The 16,207-nt window shown below is 34.2% G+C and overlaps 1 protein-coding gene across 1 annotated transcript in view; it reads left to right on the top strand.

Moving 5' to 3' along the window:
• The window catches only part of LOC124373885 (mitotic spindle assembly checkpoint protein MAD1-like), a 34,668-nt gene extending 19,047 nt beyond the window's left edge, over positions 1–15,621 (top strand). Inside the window, exons 6-12 of the mRNA XM_046832204.1 lie at positions 629–898; positions 3,110–3,254; positions 5,143–5,323; positions 8,678–8,852; positions 9,736–9,908; positions 11,139–11,329; positions 15,048–15,621. Coding sequence (XP_046688160.1) covers positions 629–898; positions 3,110–3,254; positions 5,143–5,323; positions 8,678–8,852; positions 9,736–9,908; positions 11,139–11,329; positions 15,048–15,200 — 1,288 coding nt within the window. The 3' untranslated portion in view covers positions 15,201–15,621. The remainder of the gene's footprint in view (positions 1–628; positions 899–3,109; positions 3,255–5,142; positions 5,324–8,677; positions 8,853–9,735; positions 9,909–11,138; positions 11,330–15,047) is intronic.
• Positions 15,622–16,207: the final 586 nt, after the last annotated feature.

Raw genomic sequence — 16,207 nt, 5'->3', positions numbered from 1 at the left:
TGGCCGTATCTGTCACATAATGTAAATAAAAGTCGTTTGACAGGTATTTGGTCTTCCGATCATATGTTAGTTTGCTTATTTAAACGCATATGTGACAGATACGGCCAAATACAAAATAATTGAATCGGAAAAAGTAAGCGCTCTGTGGTGTAATGGTATAATGGTAGCACATTCACCCGGCAAGTGAGAGATCCGGGTTCGAGTCCCGGCGGAGCAAGTACTTTTTGTGATTCAATGTTTAGTGAAATTATATATATATATATATATATATATATATATATATATATATATAGAGCATACATTTATTTATGTACTAATTTTAATTATTGTTGTACACTAATGATCTTCCTGTAGCAGTAAATTACTAAATTACTATTATAAAAGCAACTTTCTGTACTGAAGTTACCTTATTCAATGTTGTCATGAAAGAAATACCATTAAAACTGTAAATTTGGTATTCACCAGATTAAGCATAACATGTAACCAGTCTGTCAATCCTTCTTATTTTGAACAAAAAGAAAGTCTTCTAGTTTTCCTAGCTATCTTCCTAAATTTTTAATGAATCGTAACTGTTTATTTACGGAAGTCTAGTCATGTCATCAAGTTGGTGCTTTTTGTTGTGTTACAGACAAGCGACCACCAACACCGTCTACTTGGAAGGGCTTGTGGAGGACCTGCGCACCAAGCTGCGGCAACTGGAGGAGCGTGAGCGAGAGTGCGTGAGTCTGCGTGTGGAGGTAGGCGTAGCCCAAGGGCGGCTGAATGAGTGGGAGGGACTGGCCCGTTCTGTGATGGGGTCCGCTCCACTGCATGGCCCACTCGCTTTACGCCGCTGTATAGAGACACTGCAGCAACGTGAGCTGACTCTGTCACAAGAGAAGGCGCAAGCAGAGAGCGTGTAAGTCACATACTTTGTGACATACAGGTGTATTATAGGATGCCTGCTATGTGACCTAAAACATGAAAAATACATTGTATTTAAATTTGGCCTGAAAATTCCTGGAGTTTTCTACAAAACTCTCAAAATTTTTATTATTAGCTTACTTCTTGTTCTTAGCAAAATTAAACCTGTGTGATTAGAACATAAATTTGTGGTGCATAATATGCTATGTTAACATCAGCCAGTCATAATAGTTGCCTAAAAGGTAGTATTTATATAACTTGAAACAACATTTTACCAGAAAGATATATCTACAACATGTAGATAAAAACCCTCTTTGGAACTAATATTAGTTCCCTACTAGTGTATTCTATTGTAGGGTCTTTGTAATTTGGGAAACAAGGTTAAATAGCTATATCTCAAATATAGTTTTCAATTTACTAGTTAATTAAAATACAGTATTAATGTTCAAAAGAAATGGTGATACATCAATTACAGGGTTTCCACAAAAGAACTGCAGGGTTTTGATGTTAAAGATTTGTATCAAACCAGAAACTTAATTTAATGTGTTTTCATTTTAAAAGTAATATAACCAAGACTTTTTTACAACAGTAAACTTCAATGTGGGCACATCTCCACCATAATTGCATTGAAAGTTCCTCTGAACCGTAACAATTAAACTAGTTTCTACAAGCCAACACATTGTGCCTTTTGTCGAGGTGTTACCATTGCACTACACTAACTGAGTGAGTGTCTGCTAAGGTATTTTCAAAGTCAACAATCAGCAGTACTGCCAACTACTATTTATGAAAATCTCAAACCATTGTTCGACAACAATAATTGCTCGCATGGAAACCCAGATATGCTGGCCAGGATATGGGGAGAGCTAGAATATTATTTTGATGTATGCTGTGTCACTAATAGGGTCCACATTGAAATTTATTGAATTGTAAAATAATGTTGATTATATTACCTTTAAAATTATGTATAAACACATTACATTAACAGGGATGCTACAGGTCAGGGAAGTCAGGGAAAAGTCAGGGAAAAATAAACAGGACTGGAAATCGGGGAAAAGTCAGGGAATCCGGTCTCAAGTCAGGGAATTTAGACGTTGGTCAGGGAAAAATATAAAATCCCTTTACACAAATAAACTTACTGCCGCCGCGCCGAGTCCAAGCCTGCAGACGACCGCTTTTTAGCCTCAACACCGCTTTTTTCCACCCATTAATTGCCAAAAACCCTGGGGATTGCGTCGAAAAAAGTCAGGGAAAAATGAAAAACTTGGTCTGGAAATCAGGGAAAAGTCAGGGAATTTCATTATTGGACTCCTGTAGCAACCCTGATTAAGTTTGTAATTTGATTTAAATATTTAACCTCAAAACCCTGGAGTTCTTTTGTGTAAACCCTGCATATAAAACTTCCAATATATAAAAAGTTATATAATAATTTGTTTATATGTATTCAATATCAAATTTTGATCAAATATTCGTGATAACTGTAGATAGATAAAAAAAAAGGAAATATGATTTTTATAAGACGTATTTGACTTTAAGTTCGTAAATTCTATGTCTATGATTGTGTATGATATATATTTACGGATGACAGCTGATTAAGAGTAAACAAATTATTGATTACGTAAAATTGTTTTCCTCATACTTTTGTGAGTAAGAAGCTGTAGATAGATAATCAAAGTACTGTATTGTGGTTTTATTTGACTTGCAGTTCATGTTTTTTATGGTTACGTTAATGCATCAATGTTTGTATGTATAGATGTCAGCTGTTCACAAGTACTTATTTTCTTTGTTTAAAGTTTATTATTGATGATGGATGGTTAGAAAGGATAGATAGTAGGGGTTCAAAACATTTGTCATTGTTGTATGTTATGAAATGTATATAAACACTACATTTCGAGAATAGAAATTTACCCTCCTCCTAAGTTGTACTTAACTTTATATATAAACATGTACTTAAAAACCTACAATGTGAGGCAATGAACTGCCACTGAAATAAACGCATTATATACGACAACAGCTGGAAGTCTAGATGAAAGAAAATGCAGGCAGGCGTTGTCACTGCACAGAAGTCAAGAACACATATCACACCTGCATAACCTTTAAAGTGGAACACTGCAACAAGTTTTTATAATATATATTATAAATATATAATGTATATTATACACATAACTTCTACACAATATAATAGAGTTATTGTGTTTCTAAATTTCAGACTGAAAAGCCTCAAAGAAGTTCACAATGAAAAACTAAAACAGCTACAAGAAGCCAATGATCAGCTTGCTAACACAAAGAAAAACTTGGAGCTGCAATCCACCAAGATCCGCAGGCTACGAAAACAGATCACTCTTATCACTTGGGTAAGTAAACTTTCTAATATCTATAATTACAAAATGAAAGTAATATTTTAAAACTATCACGTGTAATAAAAACATTTAACACAAGTAAAAGATTATTGTAGTTTAAATGTAATGTGAATTCGACCATTATATTCAGTTTTGAAATATCTAGTTCTAGGTTAGGCATAGATATCATTTAAATTGATTTCATGTGGAAAAGTGTGTGTGTGTGTGTGTGTTTTATGGTATTTTCACAATATTAAATTAATTGTAAATACAGCTTATGGATTATCCGCTTTGTGGAGGCATATTAAACACTTGTACATACAAAATATATTACAATTAGTTTTAAACCCTCAAAATATCTAGAAAATATGAAAGTAAATTCATTTGTTTTTTTACTAACTACTGTAACTTATTGAAAATACTTAATGATTGGAAGTGGCCCCAGAAGGTACCAAACCACTGGTTGCAACAAGAGCATTGTATATAACAGAAAAAAGAATGTGTATCACATCACAGGATAAGTTCAGAGTTGCTTGGTAGTAGGCTGAATTGAACAAAGAGAATAACAGGAAAAGATACAAGTAGAAAGGTGTACTGGCTACAGCCTATATAGACTGGGAGCAAGGAAGAAGTTGCAACGGACTATACTAAAGCACGTCTACCACATCCAGCAGCAGGAGAACCATTAATTGTTGCCAGTTCTCAACTGCTCTGGTGACCAGCATTGATTGTTTTACTTTCTGAGTATTTGGTTCTATTGGAAATATTACCTATTAATACTATCTGCCTATTTAATGTAGGACAAATACTATTATTTTATATACTTACTAGCGGGCCCGGCGCGCTTTGCTGCGCATTTCAATAATTTTTTGCAAAAGTTGCCCGCGGCTTCGCACGCAATTTCCCGTTGAAAACAGTACACTATATTCACTTATTCTTTTTCTATCACATTCTAAACATTGCTGAGATAATTGATAGTCGTTCCATCGTGAGCCTCTTGGGCGTATTATGAAGGTATGTACCATATTCCTGCCTCTATCTAGCTGTTACCCACGGCTTCGCACGCAAATCTTAAGAACCGAAGTCCTTATATTACTTAGTAAATTTTTTTTTTTACTATAATAAATTTTAGATTAAATTAGTTATATCTCCGATGCCACGATTGAGCTTGCTTTGTTGTCTCGATCGAGAGAATATGTACACACGGAGTTTTGAGAACCATACTTCTGTCAAAAAAAACAACTAAGGTTGATTTTATAACATTCTTTATATTTGTAGCCAACGTAAGATAGTAATTATGATATCTGCATTACTCTTCTGATCAAGCATGAGCATGGTTTATATTAAATAAATATTGCAGTTAAAGGTGAATTTTTACGTCAAATTTGAATTGTATTATCTGGATAGTAAAGTCTATATTTAACAGTGATTGCAAAAACAGTTTAAACAAAATTTGTCGTTTCTCTTAAGCTTACTCTATGCTTTAAAACTATAAGTGTAATATATGTTTACAAAGAACAGCTGATTAAAAATTTGAAAAGACGTTAACATATGTTTGCTGCAATGCATTTCTTATGGGTATTTCTGTAACCAGTGGGGCGGAATCCTGAATCGGGAAAGGGATGGGCATAGCTTATAAACCTTCTCCGTGGAAAAATACATATACGTACAAATTTTCATCATGATCGGTCCAATAGTTCACGATTCCATAAAGGACAAACATACAAACATTCATTTTTATATATATAGATAGAGGCCAACGCTTTTTATTATGTTTGATGGAAACTGGACCATACCAGATGTTTTAAGTAATACCTGTTCAACATCGTCAACAATGCAGATAAGTCCATTGTTATGAATGTGAGGATTGGTGTTCATTCATAACCACTGTAAATTGTGACAGGAACGAGATGATCTGCGCAGCCTGGTGGACTCGTGCCAGAAAGAGGTGACTATGACTGGAGTCTCACTGGAGTCCCAGCCCAACTCCAGGCTGGAGGCTTTAGAGAAGCTGGTGTCTGGGTATCAGCAACGCATGTTACAGTTGGAGTCAGATCCCAGTCTAGCCATCATGGATGTGGAAGGTTAGTAGAACTCTTCTCTGAAATTATGGTCATGATCCATGACTGGAGTCCCAGCCCAACTCCAGGCTGGAGGCTTTAGAGAAGCTGGTGTCTGGGTATCAGCAACGCATGTTACAGTTGGAGTCAGATCCCAGTCTAGCCATCATGGATGTGGAAGGTTAGTAGAACTCTTCTCTGAAATTATGGTCATGATCTATTTTGCACTTTTGTCTTTTCAGCAATGATTGGCCAATTCTAAAAAGATTTGATTTCTTCCGATTCTAAAATTTGGTTTTAACTTACAGATACAGATTCCTATATAAATAATAACTAAATATTATTTTTAACTAATACATAAATAGTGTTAGTAACTAAATAATTAGATAGAATGGGAAGAGCAGACTTACCTTTACCAGATTGGAAGGATATTTCTCTTCGTCTTCATAAAGTGCATTCTTTTTAATGACTCAATGGAGAAGAAGAGAAATATCCTTACAATCTGTTATCGGTATGCCTGCTTTTTGTATCATATCTAAATTAACTTTAAAAAACTTGGCTTTTCGGCCTCTTTAATTATAGATAGTAGCTAAGAATATAATGCACTGGATAATTTTGTTTTATACAATTAAAACAAAGAGTGGCAAGACAGAAATGTTTAAATACTCTTGGTCATGATAACATATATGTATGTTCTATACTATATGTACTTTTGTGTAAACATTATTATTATAAATATTACAGACATAAAATTATTGTTAATTGAAGCTATACATTTCTCAAAGATATTGTAAAAGAGTTTCTGATCCCTCCCTTCCTCCCCCATTTCATAAACATTATTTTTTTAATTACAGTAATTACTTTTTTGATATATAAAATTTACCGTACAAGAAATTGTGACTATAACACGTTTTAACTATTGACAATTTGCGTACTGCCAATAAGAATAGAATTAGTTGAAGATTTGATGTGCAGCTTCAACAAACTTTCCATGCCTATTTTAAGCACTTTTATTAATTATTTTGTAATAAAATACGTTGGAAATATTGGTATCAGAATCAAGTGGAAAGGGAATCAGGAAACCTTTACACTGCTAAGAGTTGTAATTGTAATGTCAAGTATCGATATCGACCTAACCTTAGTTATTGGAATTTTTATTTCCTTTCAGTTTTTTGGGCTTTTAAGAACACATCATTGTTTGTTATTATTCACACTGATCAAATTTTCTTCTCATTTCCAGTTTTGTAAATGCTTTTAAAAATACCATTTTCTATTAGCCAAATCACTTGTTTTAATTCTCTTAATAAAAACTTAAAAATACATACAGTGTCGCTAAAAAGTTTAGGGACAGGCTTAAAAAAAAACACAAATTTCTGACAAAAGTTTGTTTTTAATGGAAACAAATATTTAAATTATACAAAATAGTAAAATGGACATGAATACATACAAATCAGTAATCAATAGGTCCTCCATTAGCTTTATAACATTCTTTGATCCGTTTTGGCATCGAATCAATGAGTGTCAGACAGTCTTCCTTCTTGATACTCCGCCATATCTGTGCCAACATGAACTTCAGTTCAGCTTTGTTCTTGGGTTTGTTCTTCGCTAGACGACTGGCCATGGTATTCCATAAATTTTCTATCGGATTAAGATCCGGGCTTCGTGGTGGCCACTTCAGAACCTCAACATCATGATTACTGAACCATTCTTGTGTGTGTCTTGATTTGTGGCACGGTGCATTGTCTTGTTGAAAGATGTAATTTTCACCAAGCAATTTATTGGCAGATGGTAACATGAATTCTTCTAGAGTTTGACAATATTTAATACTGTTCATTGTGCCTTCAACGAACTGAAGCTCCCCAGGACCCTCACTTGAAATGCAACCCCATATCATTACTGCTTCGCCACCGGCCTGAACTGCAGGCGCTACACATGCTGGTAGAAATTTTTCAGTATTGGTACGTCGTACCCTAACTCTGCGCCTTGGAAATAGTTCAAAACGGCTTTCATCAGAAAACAAAACACGCCGCCAAGCTTCTTTTGTCCACCCTAATCGAGCCTTGCACCAAACTTGGCGTGTCTTTTTGGCCTTGTCATTTAACAAAGGTTTGCGGATAGCGTAAAATGATTTCATACCTGCATCTCTAAGTCTGGAACTCACAGTTGCTACACTCACATTGTAACGATCATCATCTTGTTTCATGCTGCTTAGTAAATCAGGTGCACTTGCATTTCGGTCCTTTTTGCTCATCACGAGTAGCTTACGATCCTGCCGAGGCGTGGTTTTACGTGGCCTACCACTCCGCGGGGCATCAATCACGGTACCGGCTAGGTTAAAACGTCGCACTGTATTTTCAACACATGTTTTAGACACATGTAACTTGGATGCAATTGTTCGGTATGAACTACCGGTTTTATACATACCGATAACTTGCCATTTAATGTCCTCGGACACAGATGAGCGGCCCATAATCACAGCTTTAACTTTCACAAAACAGCGAAATAAACAAATCACAAAGAAGATTGCAGTACAACTGTCACAATGGCAGTGTGGAATGCGCGCGCAGGCTTGTTTCACAAAACAACCGCCAGAGGAACAATGACGTGCAGACCGCATGTCTGTAAATGAAGGCGTCTACTTGTAGAAGCGAAATTAAAAACTCACATTTTTTGTTATAAAATGTTCGAAAATAAAATTTTATTTGTACCCTGACCAGTTGAGTACAAAATTTATTTGTAACATGACATATTTTTTTAAATGATCATCATATTATAATAAAAGTACTGTGCAAGTTTCATTACAATATGGCAAGCCGTTAAGAAGTTATAAAAATAAAATATCTAAAAAACAAGGTTTTTTTGGCAGTTTCCTTAAAATACATTAATGCATGCTTCTTCCACATTTTTGGAGATAAAATATTGAAATTTTGAATAAAAACTTGAATTGATGTCCTTAAAACAGCCAACAATCAATAGCATTGAGAAATTAGTTAGTTTAGGGCCAACTGTAACATTTCTCTTTCAGACAGGTGTCCCTAAACTTTCTAGCGACACTGTAAGACCAAGCTTCACATTCCCGCTGACAATTCAAAAGATTATTTCCATTTTCTAATAAGACTTTTCTTTGTTAATAATTTCCTGCCTCTTGATCATATTAATGGGATGTCTGTAGCAATAATCACCAAGTTGAATATCTTAAAATATATTTTGAGTGCATAAGTAGTAGCTTTGCATGATTACATAAGTCTTGAGGCATATGTGTGAGTCTAATTTGGATCACTAACACTTATGAACATTTTGTTGTTTTATGGTATCTGCATTTTAAGGGCATTTTAAATGCAGGAATAAAACTTTACTACTGTAGGAGAATTATTGCAGGTTATGGAAACAAGGCTTCATCAGAGCGCATGGATGCTCTTCTGGCAGAGAAGGCAGCTTTGGTGAAGGAAAAGGAGAGTCTCCAGAAGGAGGTGGAAGAACTGAAGATACAAATGGAGTACAGGTCCTTGAAAGGAGATTTCGACATGAGAGACTGCAAGATAATGCACTTCAGGTAAGGTTACCTCATTATTACCAAGCCCGTACTTCCCGTACATGTACGGTTAATTTATTTGATCTCTTATTGGCATCAAAAAGTATCTTATGAAATCTAATTAAATATCCAAATTCTTAGTTATATTTTCAGGTCATGCCATTCATCTTCATGTTTAATTACAATACATAGTATACTTAATCCTCTGATCAATGGAAAACTTCTCGAATAAATGAAATCTGAAAGGAAAAGTAACACTTTTTCGTCTTAGAAACATGCTCTGCAATGTCTTCTTTTAGAACTGAGCGTAAAAAGTCAGCTTATAAAAGTTGTATTAGTCAAATACCATTCAGCCAAGAAGAATTTTTCAAACTTAAAACCAAGTCCCAAAATGTTTTTCGACACAGTGAAAACCTGTAAACTTCCATGATAGGCATGACACCAGCCGTTTCAGCTGCTAAGAATTAAAATATATTTCTTTTGTAAATAATGAAATCAAAATCTTTTTTTATTGCAGCGACAATATGTATGTATGTAGGTTTTTACAATTTTACAATCACGCCTTTTTCATTTATCGCCAATGCAACCCACTTAGTACAGCGGAGTCAGTCTTCTAATTGGGCGGTCTCCCAGTCAAATGCCAAAAACTTACCCACATTTTGAGTCTTATTTTATAAATATCCTAGGTTATTTAATGCATAAAATTTGTCCACTATACGAAGAGTCTATGAACAGTGTTTTTGGGTATTTGGAAACATTCTATAGGTCCTTTATGAAGACAATATGTCATGAATCTGTTGCTAACCACATCTTTAATGAAATGTAGATTTTCAACTTCTTTGTTCTGACCGTTTAACATATATTCTGACCAATAATTGTAATACACATGTTTATGGTGGCACAGAATGAACCCACAGGCAGAGGCAGAGCAACGACAGCAGACCGAGCTGGCTCAGTGTCAGGCGGAGGCGGCCAAGCTCAGAGAGAGGGTACGGCTGTTAGAGGAGGGCCACACTCATGACCTCACACTAGCTGTTGCAGACAAGATGGCTTCCAGCTCCACCAAGGAAGTGGAAGGTAACTAACAGTTTGTAACTATTTTTATTTTAAATGTAAATCATTTGAGACTAGTTCAGAAAGTAATGTACAAATTGTACTCAACAGTAGTCTAATGTCATATGCCAGTACCATATGCAATTTGTCCTAATAAAATACTTTTTTTATCCTGAGGGAAAGAGACAAATTGTCTCCGCACTTAGTCCTAAAAGGACCTTTGTGCCTCCCTTACTTATATTTGTGTCCTCAGAATCTGAGATTTTTACAGAAGCCGATCAGATTTGAGGGCTCCTGTTATCTGATGTCCTTGGTGCTCAGGAGATATGCTCCCAGGAATCTTATCCGAATTTTTGATATGGCAGGACAGTTAAGCCAAATATGCTCCCCTGATTCCTCATCTTCTCCGTAGAGTCTGCATTCATCACTCTGGCTAAGGCCCACCCCCATAAAATGTTTTCCTTAGGGGACCATGTCCTGTCAACATCCCTAATATCATTTTTATGTCCTCCTTACTCTGATCTAGGATAGATGCCCACCCTTTAGCATAAAGAGAGATAAACATTTTAGATAGTCTTAATTTTGAAGGCGCTACTACAGTTAAAGTTTCTTATCCTGTTTTCCCAATCTTTTACAAGAGCTTTGCTATTGGAGAAAGCAATCCCGCAACCTGGCTCTGGCCTTATCATAATGGACTCTGCTCCCTTTTTGGCAAGGATGTCTGCTTTTTCATTTTCATGAATGCCCTCATGGCCCGGCATCCAACCGAGTGCTACTCAGTTATTCTTAGCCAGCTCTGCCAGAGCATTCTTGTATTCCCAAACTGCTTTCGAATCAAACAGGTATCAAGTGCCTTTAGTGCAGCCTGGCTTAATAAAATAATTGTATTCGTATTTAATGGATTCTTTTTTTACTAAATGATGCACCCATTTTCACTTTTTAGGTAATTAGTTGTGTATTATCGTTATATATAAATTTCCTCCTGGACCTATTCGGGGACTCCACTGTATACACATGTAAACATTAAATTTGACAGAGAGTTCATTATCTACATAAATTGAGCTTTCTTATTTGTATTAATATCTAAATTAATAAATACTCTTTGACCGTATTTTATAAACGTAATAACAATAACCGGTAAGACATGGTAAGTGACAGTCGCTGCCATCTAGACTGTGACTAGAGTGCCTAGTATCAGGCATTTGCCAGTTCCAGTTAAATTTGTTAATAATAGAAAATGTTGTTCAATATTAGAACTAAAGGAGAAGATGAAGTCGTTTGAGCGTCAGAATCAGCGACTGAGGGAAGTATTCAAGACGACAAGCCACGAGTTCCGCGAGGCTGTCTATCAGCTGTTTGGCTACAAGGTGGACGGTCTGCCCAACAAGATATACAGACTGAGCAGCCTCTATGCTGAAGCTCCTGATGACCATTTGCTGTTTAAGGTAGGAGAGAACTAAGATCGGTGTGTGGTTCAGCTTACTCGAGTTATGTATATGGGAGTATTTGTCTGCATAATTTACAGATCTATACTTAGAATCATTACATAGAGAAAAATTATATTTCATGTAATTAACTCTTGGCCACCAGAAGTTAGTAGTTGTATGTGTTAAACAAATTAATTTTAATTAACATTCAGTCAGAACCGGCTTTAGGAATCAATTTAGTTTTATGTAATGTTAAAAAAATAGATTTATATCTTAAAAGATAAACTTGTTATGAAGTTTTGCATAAAAGTATGGGACCTGTAAAAATCAATGAGTGTATGACACACAAAACCACTGATATTACCTGAGGATTGAAATAATTAACATTGTAGGTCCCTTATAAATTTTTAAGACTGTAGTATTTATGCATGTAGTACACAAGTAGAAAATACATACAACTAACAACTACCCACGTTAATGTAAACAAAGATACTCATAAAAACTCTTTTCCAAAGGAATTTGAAAAAAATTAATGTTAAAGTTAAAGATGAGTTTGATTGGATTAGGTAGTTTAGCTTGTGTTAGTAGATTAGTATAGAAAACATACATCGCGGTGATGTATACAGTCGCCACAGAGATCTTCGTGTATTTTCTCTGCGAATATCTTATAACCTGGTGTTCGAAAGGTTAAAACTTACTAGCTGCTTTTTAGTAAAAGAATCCAACCAAAATAGGGAAATTTACAAAATAATTACCAAGCCTAGTCTTAAATTTCCGCATATCACACTTATTCTTCAAGTCTTCAGGAAGGCTGAGAGGTGCAGCCTATCGGGAGGTCTCTGTCCCCGCACTTGAGCAGGAATTTCTTCTGCCTACGCTGGAGTGCAGAAGGAGAATGTTTGATATTATTTTCCTGCACAAGCTTATCAACGGGGCGATCGATTCACCAGAGCTTCTGAGTAGGATATCCCTCTTGGTGCCTGCTGGAACCAGATCCAGGAATATGTTTTCAACCTGCCACCACTCAAACAATTACAGCTATCACGGTCCTATTGCTCGACTTCATAGGCGTGGAAACAGCATTCCTTCCGATGGTGATATGTTTTATGACAGCATCGCACACCTTAAAAAGAGACTGCAACAGTAATGAGTGATAGAGTTTTTTCCCCTTAATATCAGTTGGAGATGATGTTTGTGATTTTTCACTATTGTAACATTATTTCACAAATCTTAATACTTATTTATTATTCCACTGCATAATCACTACTTTCTGTAATTTAATTAGTTGTTATTTATTTTGTTGATGTTATATTTAAGTTGCATGAAAATGTTGTGAAATTATTGTATATTGGCGGATGCCGTTGAAATAATAATAAATAAATAAATAAAATAAATAAATAAATAAAAGGCTCTTTAATAATTTTCTTCCTATATACATCAGCTCTTTTACAATTAGTATCATTCTGTGAATGGGGTATTGAAAATAATTTCGATGCCTTGTGTTATATTTTCATACTATGTTATTTAAATTGTTAAAATATTTTTGTAAAGTAAGAACTAAATTCAAGATGTACCGCATGCATAGTTAATAATTTAAATTGTAAAAATAAAGGTTTAGAAGAATACTGAGGCTTACCATTTTTGCCAGGATTAGAGTTTTTTTTTTTTTTTTGTGAACAGTTCAAAACAATTTCTTCAGTTTTAAAATGTTTAATACCAAAATGGTGAAGTTGATTATTAAAATGTATTTCTTACCAAAAGAAGTCTATTTGCTACAGGGATCTCTTGAAATTACAAAGGGATAATTAAAACTTTTGTGGGTAATATAGTTGCATGAAAGATTTGAGTAGTTTGCTAAAATAAACTGTTATTGAGGAATTGGTACAATACCCAGAAGAGTAGCTGTAGATAACCTCTTGCAAAGGAATCTGTGCAGAAGCAAATATATTAGTAGCTGTGTACAGGAGGGAGTCCCTCTCCGGTGGAGGGAGAGTGGTGCGCAGTGATGTGTGTGGAGTGGGACGAGCATCTCCTTGTCTCTGTTTATCAGCGGTGTTGATCGTGTCTTGCTTGAGCCTTTTTGTTTACAACGCAGCTACTTACCTATTCTATAACTGTATTGTATTTTTGTGTGTAGGCCTATACAAGTGTCGAGTCCAACCATAAAATATTAATTGAACAGACTCATGTAGCCATAGACAGTAAGCTATTTATAATTGTCAGGGAGCTTGTGTTTTGGTGTAGGATTATCCATGCAGTGGCTAGGGTAGAAGACAGAGCGAGCGTGCAAGCGTCGAGCAGTGGTGGGGAGACTGGGAGTGTCGGAAGGGTATTTACCCCACCCTGTGTGAACTTAAATCACCCAGTGTCTTTGTAAACGGTTTATCCTTTGTAAACGGTTTATCTATAACACAAGTCTTTATTTGCTGTTATTGCTGGAAGTCAGGAAGGAGAGATGATCTTCAGGAATTTATAGAAAACCTTTAATTGTTAACTTTTTCAAAAATGTAGTTGGAAGTTTCCAGTTTTATTTTATCACTTGTTTTTTCATAGCTATTTTTCACTCTAACAAAACAATGTAAGTGGTGTCAGAAAATTGAATAATTTTAAATTTGGAAAAATGGATGAAATAGAAATTGAATCAATATTTAGAATTGGTACATAAATATTTCCCAGAACAGGTGGAATGAGATTGACATGCCTGATGAGGTATTAAAAATGCAGAATAGAATGTTTGATTATTAAATTAACTGAATTATTGACAAGGATAATTAATTGAGTTTTGCATATATATATATATATATATATATATATATATATATATATATATATATATATATATAACATTATTGTAGCACTGGAGCAAATAATTTATAAAATAGGAAAGTTAGTCAAATTGGTTTAAATAGATAATTTATTTGTTTAGTAGGTACTGTTTCTAAGTAAGGGTGTATATAAATGGACAACATGGACCATGGAAACAAACACATATTACAAAAAATTATTCGAATAAACAGTGGTCATTGTCATATTGGTGAAAAATAAAGCTAACTAAAATGCAGTATAAATCTATGCAGGGTTTCTCTGTAATTTGTGGGTACATTTTCTACACATTGTTTGTATGGGCACAACGTAAAGGTACATTTAAAATGCTCCTCCTTTTACCATCTACCCAGCACTTTTTTTGTACTAAATAATTTATCTCTTGGAACAGTTTTAACTGAGTGATTTGAAAATGTGTGTGTTACTAATCCATTCGACACCCTAGTTGGAACAGAATAATCAATTTTTCAATTTTCGTTTCAAAGTGGCAGCCATTTGAAATGTCCTAACCTTTTTTCCTATTTATAACTTTCAATCCATCAAACAGATAGTATTAATAAAAATATCCATTAGTTTTATGTATTGCTGATAATAAACTATAGACAATACTGTTTATTAACTTACAAAAGTTATGCTTATACAACCAAGTAGTTATAGATAACAGGTGCTGTTTACAAAATATGGATTTGTTGTAGACGGGTTTGATTGATACTATTTTACTATATTTTAAAAACTAACATGATATGTAAGTTGTGTTTAAAGGCCTTAATATTAGGTACTACCATTTAGGATGTGACATACTCAGCAGATAGATATTAAGTGTTTGCCAGTTTTAGCATTAAGTAGATTTATACACTTAATCTAGTGTTTGTCACTCTTGCAGATTCCTTGGTAATCATTAACTTGTTTTCAGATGAGTGGAGGTATGGAACTGTTGGAGACACCATTTTCGGCCACCTGTTCAGAATTGATTGATCTACATCTTCACCAACAACACTCCATTCCTGTATTTTTGTCTGCTCTCACTATGAATCTATTCCAACGGCAGACCCTAACATCTCATTGAAGACGTATTAATAATCCTAAGTGTACATAGTGTAAATAGTTGAACTCATTACTGAGTGTTCATAAAGTAATTTATTTTGTTAAATGCTCACGATAAAAATAAATTATTGATTATACATGCTTTTTGAACACCATACAAAAACTATTTGGTATGCTTTACCAGATCAAAAATATTTTCTCCAAGAGAACTGATGTACAATTTGTATCGTTTTAATGTTTTATCAAGTTTTTGACTTTGACTCGATTATATCATGTCAATTTATAATTATTATATCCTGTATTTTACAGTTGATAATGAACATTTATTTTTGCTTTATTTAAATATGATACTGTTTCAATTTGCTACCGTGAACGTTTAGTTTTTTTAAGATGTATCTATGCTTGAACAATTATTTCATAAAAATATACATATTTTGTTTTTATAGTGTCTTTTTTGTGTGTTGCCTGTTTATTATAGCTTATAATGAATTTCTTTATTATGAATAATAATTTATGTGAATATCTTAATGTTTATTTTGTTTTATCTATTTCTTTCATTTTTGTTTGAAGTAATCCGTATATTCAAAACTATGATAGAATTTGCATATTGTACTTCTAAGCCTTTAGCTGATATAAACCTAAAACTTGGTAACAGGAAAGTTAATGAATCAATAGAGACAGGATAATACCAATAAAAAAGTTAAAAATTAATACTTAACATATTTTGAAAAATGAGAATCTCAAAGTCAACATACTGTGTATGTCACATGAAGTTCTGTAGAATTGCTCACATATATTTTTATATCTCTTTGAAAGTCCAGTTTATTATTAAACTACAATGAATAATTGGGAGAAGATTACTATGTTGGAAAAAATGTAGATACAGCAAATTTTCTTTATTGTGGCACTTTTGCCCTGAACTTGACACCAAGGTGTTAAGCAATTACAAACTATTTTATCTTATGAGCTAAAAATCCAGTTTTCTCTTTTAATCCAAAGAGTGAATAAAAAACATCCTCGTTATTCTAA

Source organism: Homalodisca vitripennis, unplaced genomic scaffold, assembly GCF_021130785.1.
Source record: "Homalodisca vitripennis isolate AUS2020 unplaced genomic scaffold, UT_GWSS_2.1 ScUCBcl_6612;HRSCAF=13908, whole genome shotgun sequence".
Classification (NCBI taxonomy): Eukaryota; Metazoa; Arthropoda; class Insecta; order Hemiptera; family Cicadellidae; genus Homalodisca; species Homalodisca vitripennis.
Note: the sequence above shows the minus strand (reverse complement) of the source record. Positions and strands in the feature narration are given on the sequence as shown.